This window comes from Mandrillus leucophaeus, unplaced genomic scaffold, assembly GCF_000951045.1.
Source record: "Mandrillus leucophaeus isolate KB7577 unplaced genomic scaffold, Mleu.le_1.0 Scaffold1337, whole genome shotgun sequence".
Classification (NCBI taxonomy): domain Eukaryota; kingdom Metazoa; phylum Chordata; class Mammalia; order Primates; family Cercopithecidae; genus Mandrillus; species Mandrillus leucophaeus.
This window is the reverse complement of record NW_012101296.1, coordinates 527229-542488: the sequence shown is the minus strand read 5'-3', so window position 1 is coordinate 542488 and position 15260 is coordinate 527229. Positions and strand designations below refer to the sequence as shown.

General features: G+C 40.0%; 1 protein-coding gene across 1 annotated transcript in view; it reads right to left on the bottom strand.

The window, feature by feature from the left end:
- Window positions 1-245: 245 nt before the first annotated feature.
- TXK (TXK tyrosine kinase) overlaps window positions 246-15260 on the bottom strand; it is a 69291-nt gene continuing 54276 nt past the window's right edge. Inside the window, exons 11-15 of the mRNA XM_011973054.1 lie at window positions 13805-14021; window positions 10307-10371; window positions 7876-7994; window positions 5527-5684; window positions 246-1737 (exon numbers count right to left, since the gene is read on the bottom strand). Coding sequence (XP_011828444.1) covers window positions 1669-1737; window positions 5527-5684; window positions 7876-7994; window positions 10307-10371; window positions 13805-14021 — 628 coding nt within the window. The 3' untranslated portion in view covers window positions 246-1668. The remainder of the gene's footprint in view (window positions 1738-5526; window positions 5685-7875; window positions 7995-10306; window positions 10372-13804; window positions 14022-15260) is intronic.

Sequence of the window (15260 nt, the reverse complement as noted above, 5' to 3'; positions counted from 1 at the left end):
GCCTTCTATCTCTCCTCTCCATAACAGGAGTCATAGGAAAGGAGGTGTGATAGTCTCAGAAACAGACTAGCATCTCTTACAAACTTGTTTCTGTTTTTGAGACAGGGTCTCGCTCTATCACCCAGGCTGGAGTGCACTGGCACAATCATGGCTCACTGCACCCTGGACCTCCTGGGCTTCTCTCTCAGCCTCTCAAGTAGCTGGGACTACATCACTACACCTAGTTTTTGTTTTGTTTTGTTTGGTAGAGACGGGATCTCACTTTGTTGCCCAGGCTGGTCTCAAACTGGACTCAAGCTATCTTCCCACCTCAGCCTCCCAAGGTGCTGGGATTATAAGCATGAGCCACCACATTCAGCCAAAACATTTCTGAGACCACCACTTGAACTATCAAGTATCTTCTTGTACCTGATTCTCATTAGAAATAATACACATTTATTGAGTGCCATTGATATATAAAGATACCATTCTTTGAGTGGGGAAATATAATTTAAAAGTCACAACTACTGACAATCAACAATTTAAACACTAATGAGAATAATAAAGCTTGTTCCCAGAGAACCATGATACAGGGTGGGAAAGTACACAAATAACGGGCTCCTGTTGTTAGACTTCATGGTAATTACACTTGTGCGTTCTCCAGTATCTTTCTTCCTATTGTACTCCTGAAGCACTCAGAATGATAAAGATAAATTTCTGATCATTCCTACAAAGAGTGCAGGCAAAGTTAAGATTTAACTGTGATTGCTGGTTGTTTCATCTTGAATTCAAAATCCTGAATTTCCGAAACAATGGCGCTTGATGTCCCATTTGGCTATCTTACTTTTGTCTCCTCTTCTAGAAAGAACAAGTCATCTTCCTGAAAATTACAGGAGACACTTACTATGACAAAATAAGGCCTCTGAAACTGTCTAATCTCACATGTAAAAAGTGTAAAATCACAGAACTAAAACCAGGTTCTGGATTTTCCTGGAAATAGGATGTCACCAGGGTCTGTTCAAAGGTGAGCTTTGGCTACATCTTATAACAGTGTTTAAAACTCAAATGCAAAAAAACTGCTTTCAATATAATCAGATATGTGGAAAAACAATTTGTTAAATAACATAGGAAGATCATATTAACAAAAGACATTTCCAGAACACTAACATTCATGCGGTTTATAAAGGTGCATTTACTATAAAGATCTACACAGCCCCAAAACATGAAATTATTCAAGGGAGGCCCTATATCCCATGAATTGGCAGAATTCATTTTCATCTTCTATGCATGGATCACCGAAGTGATGAATGTCACTCCTCTTCAAGAAGGAAACACTTTCAGCCTTGTGAAGGGTCAGGTTTTCTTGTAACCTCAAGGGTTCCTGGGGCTATGAACATGAAGAGCAGCCACTATGAAGACTGCTGAGAAGCCTTTTTCACTTCTTCACATTCGGGATGTGAAATATTTTACAGAAAAATAAGTGTGCAAGTCCCTCTCACACATAGCAAAACGATTGTCTGCATACTCTTAAATTTTTAAAAGTTTTAAAAACTGTGATCTTTGCACTGTTTACAAGAGTCAGCAACCATGAAGAAAGATATTCACCATAAGTGACCCCATATGGTGAAGATGTTCACAATAGGTGACAGTTTTGCAAGATGACTCTTTGAGTTGGCATTCTGTTTCGGGTTACCAGGTTTCTGCAATCTCTGTGAGAGCCCGCAGCAGCTCTGCAAACGTAGGGCGGCCTTTGGGTTTCTGGAAAAGGGAAGTGGGGGTGGTTAGCTTAGCTTAACCCACTTATGCCAAGTGTTTCATTTTTGGAACGCTAAGCATGTGGGAGTTATTTATATCCCACTGCTCAAGATCATCGCCAAGGTCTGATTTTTCACTCATGCAAAAATTCAAAAAATTGCCACCTGTGGCATAAATGGGCTAAGGATCACTCGGAGACCAGCTTTGGAACTTGCTGGCAGGGACCTGAATCTAGGCTGGCTCTCCACAAAAAGGAAGAGAAAGGTATCTTCACCGACATACCACAGCATGATTGGCAGTTGAGCGAGGCGTGAGTATGAAAATGTTAGAGAATGCTGCAAAAATAAAATGGCTAGACCTGCAAACACTGGCCACATGTGGCTATTTAAATTTAAATTCCTTAAGACGATATAAATGTTTAAATTCAGTTATTCAGTCATGCTGGCCACTTTTCAAGTACCCAATAGCCAGAAGTGGCTGCTATATTGGGCAGCACAGATACAGAACGTTTTCAGCATCTCAGAAAGTACTCTAGGACACCATCACCCTAGAGACATATTTGGATGACTTGACATGTGTGAGGTCAAGAAAGGGCTGGCAGACGGGACATCTAGAGTACCAGGCTCCCAAGCTCAGTTCAGGGTATCTATGACACCTGAGCCGTTATAGAAAGGAGGATTTCAGTCAGAAAGCAAAAGGCATGTTTTCATGAGGGACTTTGAAGATCCTGGGGTATAGGCTGTGCTTTCAGTCGCAGTCAACAGAAAAATAAGAGCGTGGAAGTTCCTCTCACTCATAGCAAAATGATTGCTGAATATTCTTACATTTTAAAAAGTTTTAAAAGCCTGTGATCTTTGCACAGTTTTCAAGAGTCAGCAACTCTAAAGGAAGATATTCACCATAAGTGACCCCATATCCCTAGTCATGGAGCCAAGGATTGGAGCATTTTTTCCTACTTCATTTAAGGGTGTGGTTTGGCTCTGAGTCCATGAGGAGGAAGAGATGGCACTGTCAGCATCTTTGAAAACTGTGGGAAACAGAGCTACTCATAGTAGCCACATTCTCACAGGTGTCACCAACAGCAGGGTCAGCGGAAAGATACCCCTCTTCATGGCTTATAAACAGAGAGCCTCAATAAAATAAACAGAGCAGAAGACAGCACAAGTGCAAGTGAGGGTCCTCATTGAGACTCTGGGAATAAATTGTGGAGCTCTCTGAGGAACCTGCTTCTGTGCATGAATCCTGAAATTTGTCTCTCAAATATAACATAATCACTTTTGACTCTAATGCCCTAAGCACATGGGGTAAAGTTGTAGGCAAAATCAACTTTCGCACCTGACACAGTGGCTCACATCTGTAATCCCAGCACCTTGGGAGGCCAAGGCAGGAGGACTGCTTGAGGCTGGGGCAACAAAGTGAGACCCCATCTCTAGAAAAAATTTTTAAAAATTAGCTGGTCATGGTGGCACATCACTGTAGTCCCAGCTATTCAGGAGGCTGAGCTCGGCGGATTGCTTAAGCCCAGGAGGTCAAGGCTGCAGTGAGCTGTAATTATGCCACTGCACTCCAGTCTGGGCAATAGAGCAAGACTCTGTCTCAAAAATGAATCAACTTTTTTTCTTTTCTTTTCTTTTTTTTTTTTGAGACAGTCTCGCCCTGTCTCCCAGGCTGGAGTGCAATGGCGTGATTTTGGCTCACTGCAACCTCCGTCTCCCAGGTTCAAACAATTCTCCTGCCCCAGCCTCCCAAGTGGCTGGGATTACAGGTGCCTGCCACCACGCCCAGCTAATTTTTTCGTATTTTTAGTAGATACGGAGTTTCACCATGTTAGCTAGGCTGGTCTTGAACTCCTGATCTCATGATTTTCCTACCTCGGCCTCCCAAAGTGCTGGGATTATAGGCGTGAGCCACCACACCTGGTCAAATCAACTTTTTCAAACAAATAAATCAACATAACTACACCATTGTATTAATCAATGTTCTGACTGCAATTTGAGACTAATGTTGTTTACATGGTCCTTCTGACAGCATCCTACTGATCACTTCCCTTCCTCCTTCTCTGTCTCAGATCCACTTATATATAACATCTCAATAAGTATTATATTACACACACACGTACATGAGTATTATTTCATACACAACGTATACTTCTGAGCTACTTACATTATTATTGCAAAGATGCTCCTAAAATAGTTGTTTGTTACTACTTACTGAACATTTTTCTATGTCTTTCAAGATTCCTTGTAAAGTAGTTAATATATGTAAAATATTTTCATACATTGGGGCTTTCTATAAATGTAATGCTTCTTGGAATATGAACAACCACATCACTCTGAAAATACTCAATATTCTAGTGTTTGTGGTTATAAATTGATAATCAAGTGCTTTATTTTTTCAGCCAGGAGGAAACTTCTCATCAAGCTGTAATTTTCTAGGCTGAAACTGTCAGCTGGAAAGAGAGTAAAGCTCTCAAAATCACAGGGAAGTTCACTGAGAAGGGCAGGGGTGTGTTGAGTCGGTGTCCAGAGGTGGAACAGAAGCCCCTCTGGCTTTACTTCTAAGCTTGGCATTTCAACAAATAGAAAAACTAAGTTCTGGAGAGGTTTCTTCCTGAATGGAAGTTCCTGACACACTTTCTGCCTCCATTCCCAGTCTAGTTTAATCTCTAGCAGGAGTCCTGAGTGTCAGAAGACAGATGAAATCCATTACTATTAGCGTTAGAAAAGCAAGACAAAGGAAAGTTGAGTGAAGTAAATGGAAACACCATTTTTCTTTTTCAACGTGGAAGTTTAACAAACCTCGTTCTACCCTTAGTTTCCACCATTAATTCTTTCATTTGTTTGTTTGTTTGTTTGTTTGTTTGTTTGTTTTGAGACAGAGTCTTGTTCTGTTGCCCAGGCTGGAGTACAGTGGTGCAATCTCAGCTCACTGTAGCCTCTGCCTCCCAGATTCAAGCAATTCTCCTATCTCAGCCTGCCAAGTAGCTGGAATTACAGGCATGCACTACCAGGCCTGGCTAATGTTTTTATTTTTAGTAGAGACAGGGTTTCACCATGTTGGCCAGGCTGGTCTCAAACTCCTGACCTCAAGTGATCTGCACACCTTGGCCTCCCAAAGTGCTGGGATTACAGGCGTGAGCCACCACACACAGCCTCCATCATTTAATTCTTTTTTTTTTTTTTGAGACAGAGTCTCTCTCTGTCGCCCAGGCTGGAGTGCAGTGGCACGATCTCGGCTCACTGCAAGCTCTGCCTCCCAGGTTCAAGATTCTTCTCCTGCTTCAGCATCCCCAGTAGCTGGGATTATAGGCATGCACCACCATGCCTGGCTAATTTTTGTATTTTTAGTAGAGACGGGGTTTTACCATGTTGGCTGGGCTGGTCTCAAACTCCCGACCTCCGGTAATCCACCTGCCTCAGCCTCCCAAAGTGCTGGGATTACAGGCATGAGCCACTGCACCCAGCCCATTAATTCTTAAAGCTAATAAAACATCTAATCACTGAGGCTTGAGTAACACCAAGAGTTTCTGCAAGAACCAATCTCAAACAGATAAGACTCAGAAAATGCACTGAATTCCTCAGATAAAAGGCCATTGTTCAAAACAAAATGGATTCATGACTTTGTAGTGAGTTTGAGATAGAAATAGTACTTCAGACTCTCAGGATCATGACCAAGACACAGATGCCTTTTCCTGCCATGACAGAGTTCTGAAGTCATGCTTGTGATAATCAGATCTGCTCTCAGATGCTGGGACTGCCAACCTTCGTAGGAAAGTAACGTATACTTACTTACCTCATGCCAGCAGCTGTACATAACTTCATATATGGACATTGGTGCTAGGTGAGGGCGATATAACCTGAAGCCTTCAGAAATAGCTTCCACGACTTGCAAATTTGACTTATTTTCAAAAGGCATTTTTCCTTCTGTAAAAACTTCCCACATTAAAACTCCTGCAAACAAAAATGCATGAAAACAAGGGGTTAGAGAGAAATGATTGCTTGGGAACTGAAAGAATAATTTCAAACTACAAGGCATTATTTTTGTGCTCCAGGCTTTGGGTTATAACCATCCTGAATAACAGCGGTTCTATCAAGGAAGCAAATCATATGTACCTCAGTTTTCAAAGAGACCTGTAACCTGAAAATAATCTAAGTGAAAACAATGCCTTTCCTTTTCCATGAGTTTTGATTGCCTTCTCTATCAGGAGAAAATGCCGGTAGCATTTCCTTTTTCTTTTTTTTTTTTTTTGAGACAGGGTCTCGCTCTGTCGCCCAGGCTGGAGTGTAGTGGCATGATCTCAGCTCACCGCAACCTCTGTCTCCCAGGTTCAAGCAATTCTTCTGCCTCAGCCTCCTGAGTAGCTAGGATTACAGGTGCCCACCACCATGCCCAGCTTATTTTTGTATTTTTAGTAGCGGCAGGGTTTCACCATGTTAGCCAGGCTAGTCTCGAACTCCTGACCTCAGGTGATCCGACCACCTCAGCCTCTCAAAGTGCTGGGATTACAAGCGTGAGCCACCATGCCCAGACTAGCATTTTCATTTCTAAGTAGCAGTCATGTCCCTGCACTCTGAAATCAATGAACCTTTCTGTCATTCCATAGAAACTGACAGGATTATGTGAGCCTCTGCTGCCTACTCAGCCAAGAGTTTCAGCCAGTAAATGGCATGTGTCCCCTTCTTTCTGCTAAAAGATTAGACTGATGGGCAGAGCCCCAGAGTATCTAGCCGGGTCCAGTAATCATTGATTGATTGGTTAGTGAAACTCCTGCAAGAACTCCCAATTTGAGTTCATTTAATTATTCACTTATTCTACAAATATTTGCTAGACATTGATGAGAGGCCAGGCATCTCCCGGGGCCTGGAGATTTTATAAGTTTGAGATCAACCCATGTGCCTAAGGAGCTCACTGTTCAGTGAGGGAGATAAGTAGGTAAAATTCAGGGAGTTCTAACTGTTCTGCAACCTTCGATGAGGTCCCTATATTGCTCTTCATTGGTGTCTAAGATGTGGTCTCACAACCTAACTGCTCTTCAGTAGAGCTTCAAATGTCACCTGCTGAGACTATCATATGTCCATGGAAAGCTGATGAGATTAATGACACAAGCTTAACCTTATTGTATTTTTTTAAATTTATGTTTTAATTATTTTTTAGGCAAGTTCTTGCTCTGTCACCCAGGCTGGAGTACAGTGACACGATCCTGGCTCACTATAACCTCAAACTCCTGGGCTTAAGCAATCCTCTTGCCTCAGCCTCCCAAGGAACTGGGACTACAGGTACATGCCACCACACCTGGCTATTTTTGTTTGTTTGTTTGTAAAGACAGAGTCTTGCTAGGTTGCCCAGGCTAGTCTTGAACTCCTGGTCTCAAGCAATCCTCTGACCTCCCAGCCTCCCAAAGTGCTGGTATTGTAGGCCTGAGCCACTGTGCCCAGTTTTAACCTTATTGTAGACAATAAAACTGACACCCTTCTGAGGACCCGGAACCCACAAGCCTCCAGGCAGTTCTGGGTGAAAGAGGATAGATAGATTTTTGCATATTACCATTTCTTGAAAATCAACCTCGAAACTTCACTGGACGTGGGTCTATGGTGTCTCTTTTTCAATGAAAAACACTATCCAATATGAATATCAATTCACAGATCTCAAGGAAGCCTATGTCTAAATTCCACAAACTTTAAAGTTAAGGAAGTAAATGAGATGCCACCATTTTTTAAACTCAGGTTTTAAGTTCAGGTTAACAACTAAACAATTGGAAAATAGTCAAGCTGCTTCATAGTTTAGACAATGAAGTTTACTAATTACACTCTAAACTCAACAGTGTCATAAGATCATTTTTCCTTCAAGCGTCTGCAGAGTGGAAAACTTGTCTGAGTTTTTTTCTAGATCAGTAGACTCTTTGTTACGGTTTTACAGTGAGTGCCCATGGAGGAAGGAAAAGATCCAAAAGTCAGACTTATGTAAGAAGGTATGTGACACTAGTTGCCAAAGACAATCGGGATGTGGTTAGAACACATAGAAGGAAAAACAATTACAAGAAGACTTTTTTAAAAATTCTACATCAATTAGGAAATCAAAGTTAAAAATAACATATTGCCCATTTTATTAAATCAAGATCTAGCAAACATCAGATGCACTCACCAAATGACCAGACATCAGATTTACTGCTGTACTTATTGAAAAGAAAAACTTCAGGAGGGGACCACTTGATTGGGAACTTGGCTCCAAAAGAACTGACATACTCATCATCCAAAACATACCTACAGTTATCAGATTCAAAGCACATTGTGTTAATTACCTCCAAGCTCTATTTACTTCAAATCCCTTTAGTTAACTCTAAGTTGTTAAAAGACAAAGTATTTTACCCTAGAAAGCTTGTGGATACCTTCTTGTTAGTAGAGTGTGAAAGTGCCCTTGATAATGTTTCCTCCCCAAACCATGTTTCAGTTGTGTTTGTTTTATGTGGATCTCTGAAAATCAGAATGCTGCTTCAGTTCAAAACATGGCTCACTGTTTATGTTAATTATGGTAAATTCTTGACTCTACAAAGAAGCATGCTAACAACCAAGATTATAAAAAGGAAATAAAAGACCACTCTTCCCAGGGGTGGGGAAAACAAAAACCACTCTTCTTGAAATGGAAATGAATGATTCAAAGTTGGATGTCGAATTTTCTTCCATGTGTATGTTTTTTTGTGAGGCATAGAGAAGGGGAGAAAGTAAAAGTATATGAACATAATGCTTCTGATGTGACAAATCTCTAATGCATTAGAATGGCCCTATATGGAAAGAAATCAAGAATAACTACCATCTCCTTAAAATAATAATAAGTTGAACCCTCTCTCTTTTTTGAGAGTTGTATGCAGGGATGTCCAAATGTGAGAAATTGGGGAGAAGAGACAAAAATTAACTTGTGCTTGTTGCCCCTTAAATATACAATATAGTGTTTTCACAGCATTTATTAATGCTGCCTCTACACTCCCACTTTTCTTTTTAATATACACTACCTCCCTCCACCTGTCAGCGCTTTATTGAGTCAGAGGTCATTCTACTTAGGTAAAGAATCAATAACAGAAAACAAAGAGAGAAAAGCCATTGCTTACAGATTTTGAATTTTTCAAGTCTAGGCTCTTCAGAGAAGAAATATTGAGTTATTAACAAAATATCTTGGAAAATGGGCCATGAACAGGAGTGAGATCTCACTACCACCGTCCCTATTACCACCACTATCTAGAAAAAGATCCCTTGAGCTAGAGGAATGGGGGAAATAGAAGGGAAAGAAAAGGGGAGTACTAGACATTAGTAGGTCAGTGGGTTAGGATCCTTTATCTTGTACTCTATAAGGGCTGCCCAAGTCACACAGCAGAGAAAGAAGCTCCTAGTCCCACATTAGGTTGGTGGGATTTAAAAGTGAAACAGAACCTGTGCTCTTTTCCCCAGGTAGAGTCCTTGGAAAGGCAGAAAGATGCCAATGAACAAATGGCTGTGGATGTGCCCAGGTAAATGAGATCTGAGATCCCACCATGGAGTTTTGTAATCATAAAGAATGCTGACCAGGTGAGACTGCTCACGCCTGTAATCCCAGCACTTTGGGAGGCCGAGGTGGGTGGATATTTGAGGTCAGGAGTTCAAGACCAGCCTGGCCAACATGGTGAAACCCTGTCTCTACCAAAAATTTAAAGGCATGGTGGCATGTGCCTGTAGTACCAGCTACTTGGAGGGCTAAGGCAGAAGGATAGCTTGAGTCTGGGAAGTCAAGGCTGCAGTGAGCCAAGGGAGCACCACTGCACTCCAGCCTGGGCAACAGAGCAAGACTCTGTCGAAAAAAAAAAAAAAAATGCCAGTTCTGAAGGAATCTTGCAGAAAAAAATCAGTATGGGTTAGCAGTTACCTGTTTGAGTAGCCAGCCAAAGACAAGACTGGAGGACGGTGGCTGCAAGGATGCCATGCACACGGATAACAAAAGGGCCAGTAAGCCACCTTCCTACCAGTACGATAGCCCCACGAGACCAAGAACTTTGACTTTGAAGCTTAGGGAAGCCAGAGAAAAACCCCAAATTCCCTGGAATTATATCTCTAGCACCATCCCAAAAAAGGATGCTCAAAATTTAAACTATATTGAGTTGTAGAAAAATATGGCTAAATTTTTCACACTCTTGAATTGTAGACTTAGAGTCAACTACTATACTTAATAATAGAAATGTTTGGTGAGGACATAGAAAAATCAGAGCTGAGAAAACAAATTTATTTATTTTTCTCCCAAAAACATATATATATCAGAAATGCTTTTTTCTTCACCTTTCTCAGTGGACCGAGAAATTCCTTTTTTAATTTAAAAATATACCATAGTTTTCTTAAAAGATGCGAATAGTCCACAGTAAACATTTACCTCACAGCTAAAATTGTACATGTCCTAAAATTCAAAGTGGGTCAGTAGGCCATACAACCAGGCCTACAACCTAGGAAGATAAAAACACAGTCTGCAGCATCTTCAGTTTATCAGTAAACAAATGTAAGATTCCCTCTTATGAGTAAACAAACAAACAAAATACATATATATACATAGCACGTACCTTGTCATTCCAAAGTCCGAAATTTTTACTGTGCATGTTGAACTGACCAAACAATTCCTTGCCGCCTATGGAAAGAAGAATCCAAGTTTGAATACAAGTTTTTATTTCAAGAGTTTTTCCTCTCCTCTTCCTTAGGTTATTTGGACCCCACGCTACCTGTCTGTGTGGACAGCCAAGTCGTTTTTATGGTGATATCCATCAATGGTATAGATTCAATAGTTTGCCTTCGTATTTTTTTTGAGACAAGATCTGGCTCTGTCGCCCAGGCTGGAGTACAATGGCACCATGTTGGCTTACTGCAACCTTCCCCTCCTGGGGTCAAACCATCCTCCCACCTTAGCCTCTTAAGTAGCTGGTACTACAGGCACACACAACCACGCCCAGTTAATTTTTATATTTTTGGTAGAGATGGGGTTTCACTATGTTACCCACACTGGTCTTGAACTCCTGGGCTCAAATGATCCACCCACCTTGGCTTCCCAAAGTGCTGGGATTACAGGAGTGAGCCACCAGGCCCAGCCTGCCCTCAATTCAATCTGAAAGATGATACAACTATAAATCTTGACATAAAAATAGTGTATATTTTTTAACATCTTTATAGGAAAGCCCAAAATACATAACAGATAAGGCATATTGATTTTATATCTTTGGGATATCTAATACATAATAAAAATTAAGAAAAGATAATTCAACACTGATTTCACTCAAGATAATTATTTACAGTGATAATTTCATATTTCTTAAAATTATCACAATGAACTGAATATATGCTATGTAGAAACAATGTATTTGAGGCCAAAGCAATTCATTTTCAGCAACTTAATCAAGAAAATCATTGATTTGATTATTTAGCCTCATGTAGGCAAACTAGATAAAATATTTGATAGAATTTTCCTCTTTTCAGCTAATTTGTGGTTCAATTAGTTAAGCAACAAAAGCAAGAAACTTGAAATAATAAATCACAAGGAACCAGTTTAGAAGATGCCAGCAAGTCCTAGCAATGACCAAACCACAAGAAAAGTTCTTGACGGGGAAAAGACTCATTGTTCACTGACATATTTTAAGTAGCATATAGGGAGATAAAATAGAACACAAAAGAAAATGAGCAAATAAGGGAAAAAACAGGAACAGGAGGGCCTGTCAGAAGCCATTTGGAGCAAATAAAATGACCAGAACTGTCACCCAATTGTTATCGGCAAAGACAAACCTGCAGAGACTAGGAAAGTGAGCCAGGTGGAGTTGATACCGTATTCAACCATTCAAAAATTTGCTCATTTCTCCTAGGTGCTGGATACCGGGAAATGTGCCTTTAGGAAATTTTTTTTTAATGATCTATCTCTGTAATAGCAATAGTTAATATTGCTGAGCTCCTCTACATGCTAGACACTGTTTATTAATTCATGTAATTCTCCCAACAAACCCATACGAGGAAGGTGCTATAATGAATACCACTTCACTGGTTAACTAGCTTGCCCAAGCTCTCACAGCTAGTAAAACACAGAGACAATATTTCAACCCAGCTAGCCTGGCTCTAGAGTAGTCGTTCTCAACCTCAACTTCACGTGGGGCTCATCAGGGGAATTTTCAAAAAATATTGATGCCTGGGTTTCAGCCACAGAGATTCTGATTTAATTGGTCTGGGGTATGGCCTGGCTATTGCAATTTTTCTAAAAGCTTCCAAGTAATTGTAATGCATACCAAAGTTTGAAGTTTGAGAATGACTGTTTGAAACCTATGTTCTCAATCACTGCATGGCATCTCAGACATCTAGGCCTTGATCTCAAAGACTCTAAGTCTCATAAGATAGACTCTAGTATTTGTATAAACGATGTAAATAATTAACTATTGGGTGAAGCAGTAAATAGCAAATGCCCTGAGTGTTCCAAGCCACGGGTAGGATAAGCATACTTCCCAAGGTGTGCTGAGGCCAATGTAACTATGCCCCCTTTGTCTCCCCAAAATACTCCAGCCTGTACAGTGAGTAATATGATCACTTTGATCATGTGTGATGGAAGCACAGAATTACTTCCAAGGGGCAATATCAGGGATTTCTCATAGACTTCTCCAATTCTCATTTGAGTTAATTTTTAGATTTCTAAATCAGACATGGAAGGACATAAGGACATCAAGGGAATAGTGTGAATATCATGAATAAATGTGGAATGGACAGAAAGTGTTACTCAAGGGGAGGTAGCAATGCAGGGAAGCAGTGCTGTTAGCATATGGTTTGGGTAAGACAATCATTTATTTAAATAGGAATGTTCTGAGCATTACAGAAAAAAATAATGTAGCATTCCTAGTCTCTTCAATAATGCCAGCAGTGCTCTTGCAATCCTGTTAGGGTCAAACTACCTCCACGTCAGGAGCCGTTATGCCCCTAGGTGACATTCTTTAGATAAAGTTGGAGACTAAAACTGGAAATTGTTCTTCACTGTTGTATCTCCAGTGCTTAGCAGAATGCTTGGCATATACTAGGCACTCGATACATGTTTGATTATGGGTTGAAAGGGAAAAAGGTGGAAGGAAAGAAAGAAGAAGGAAGAGAAGGAAGAAGGGAGAGTGGAAAGGAAAGGAAATCAGTTTTAGTCACATGATAAGTTAGGTGGTTAATTAGTTCAAGGCATAGAGTAAAGCCTTACTTGGCTATGAAATCACCTTTGCAAAATTATGACTGAGAACCTAACTGACTCCATCTTGCTTTTAACCTCCAAACTGTCCTTGTTCATTCCTGGGCATAGGCTAAACTAACTTTGGGTGGAATTTATAGTTTATAGTTTAAAATGAAGATGATAACAGCCCTTTCCCAAACAAACCTCCCTTTTGCCTGGGGACTAGACTTCCTTTGTAGGACTAACAAATTAGCCACAAGATTAGAAATTATGGTTTAGGAGTCAGACAGCTGGAGGCTACAAGATTCTGACTCTCTTTAAACTGCTCCTAAGATCAGTGCTTGAGCTATTTTGCAGGCCCTGCACTTGATGGATCAGCTAGCACCACCCAGATTGATTAACTGGCTCATCTGATCTTCTGGCCCCCACCCAGGAACTGACTCAGCATGAGGACAGCTTCAACTTCCAATGGTTTCATCTCCTACCAAACCAATCAGCTCTCCTGGCTCACTGGCTTCCCCCCACCCACCAAATTGTCCTTAAAAACTCTGATCCCCATATGCTCGGGGAGACTGATTTGAGTAATAATAAAACTCCAGTCTCCTGCACAGTCGGTTCTATGTGAATTACTCTTTCTCTATTGCGGTTCCCCCGTCCTGATAAATGGGCTCTGTCTAGGCAGCAGGCAAGGTGAACCCATTGGGTCTTTACAGCAACAGCGTCAATGGGCAATTAAAAACAAAGTTACATTTTACAACAAATTGCATGAATAGGTAAATGTTTAAAAATTAAATCAAGGATACATTATTCAAAGTATTGAAAGTAATTGTCACATCCTTCTGAATATTGGTATGATACATTTTAAAAAGTAAATTTGCACCATACTTACCAAATCCCTATGAATATAGCCATTCCTCTCCAGATATTCCATTCCTTCACATATATCCTGGCATACACTCAGTAGCATTTCCTTTCTAAGCTTTCCTTTATTCTCCCTGAGATAGTTAAGCAGGCAGCCATTTTCCATGAACTCTGTCACAATGTAAAGGGGCTTCCACTGTGTACAGACCCCATAAAGTTGCACTAGCTTTGAATGAGATAATTTCCTGGTGAAGAAAAACATACACCAGTGAGCAGAATTGTGTTTGCATTTTAAAATGTTTGAACACAACCGGTAATATTTACCATCTATTTATCACTCTCATTATCAAGATAAGATGAAAATCCACCCAAACACAGAGAAAGTAATGCAGCTTCCTTGCCACTTAATGCACTGAGAATGTGGGGTCAAGAGTTTAAGTGGTAATGCCAAAGGCAGTGTGGAAACAGAATATTACATGCACCACATTCTACGTGTCAGCATTTTATTTTTCTCTTCTTCATTTTATAATCCTTTTGTTTCTTCGTCGCTGTTTATCCTTGCTAGGTTGAGCAGATTTCCTTTCCTGTTCCTTGAATTCCAGCTTTCCTACCTGCAGCTGTCCAGATGAAAAATTTTGGACAGACAAGAGGGAGGAAAGAGTGACTAAAAAAAGAAAACAAAAATTAAATTCTAAAGCATGAAGTTCTTTAAAAGGAAATTTTTAGATAAAGTTGGAAACTAAAAAACATTTACCAACATGAAAACTTGCAGTTCACACACACACACACACGCGCCTTGAATGTTGCCTATTAAAATATACCCAGAACTTTTTAGTTATCTAGACTTCAAAAGTTTACTGGTTTTGTGCACGTGTGTGTGGAATATTATATTCAATCTCTAAAAGCCTTTTATACCAACTAGTCATCATGGAAAATAATATTCAAATTAACACTTACAATTTTAGAAGATGTACCTTGTGTCAAATGTGCCTTGAAAATTTATTGCTTCTTTTCATTCTTTTCATTCATAAATGTAAAATAAAATCAGTGACTTGGGAAGACTGTGTACCTTAACACAATGTATATGAATGATTTTTGACTCATTATCATAAAATTAGCTTATGAAAACACGTTAGTTAATGAGGAAGAGAGGCATTCAGAGAACTTAACATTATCTTAATTTGGAGATATATGTATATGTATTATATTTTGTCTGATTTACTTTTTGAATTCATAAAGTGTACTTTCAGTTAAGGGATGCAGTTTACATATATATAGCGTAAGTGCAGAAAAGCAAGTCTTGAGATGAAATATTAATTTGTCACAGGAAATCCACCAAGTTGATACCCACATGGAAGCATCTGAGAATTGAAACATTACTGCATTTCCTTATCAAGATCACTGGTAAAAATCTAACAGAAATAAGGCAAACCTTTATCAGAAATCAGGCAAAGACAAACTCTCATATGATTCAGTCTAACAAA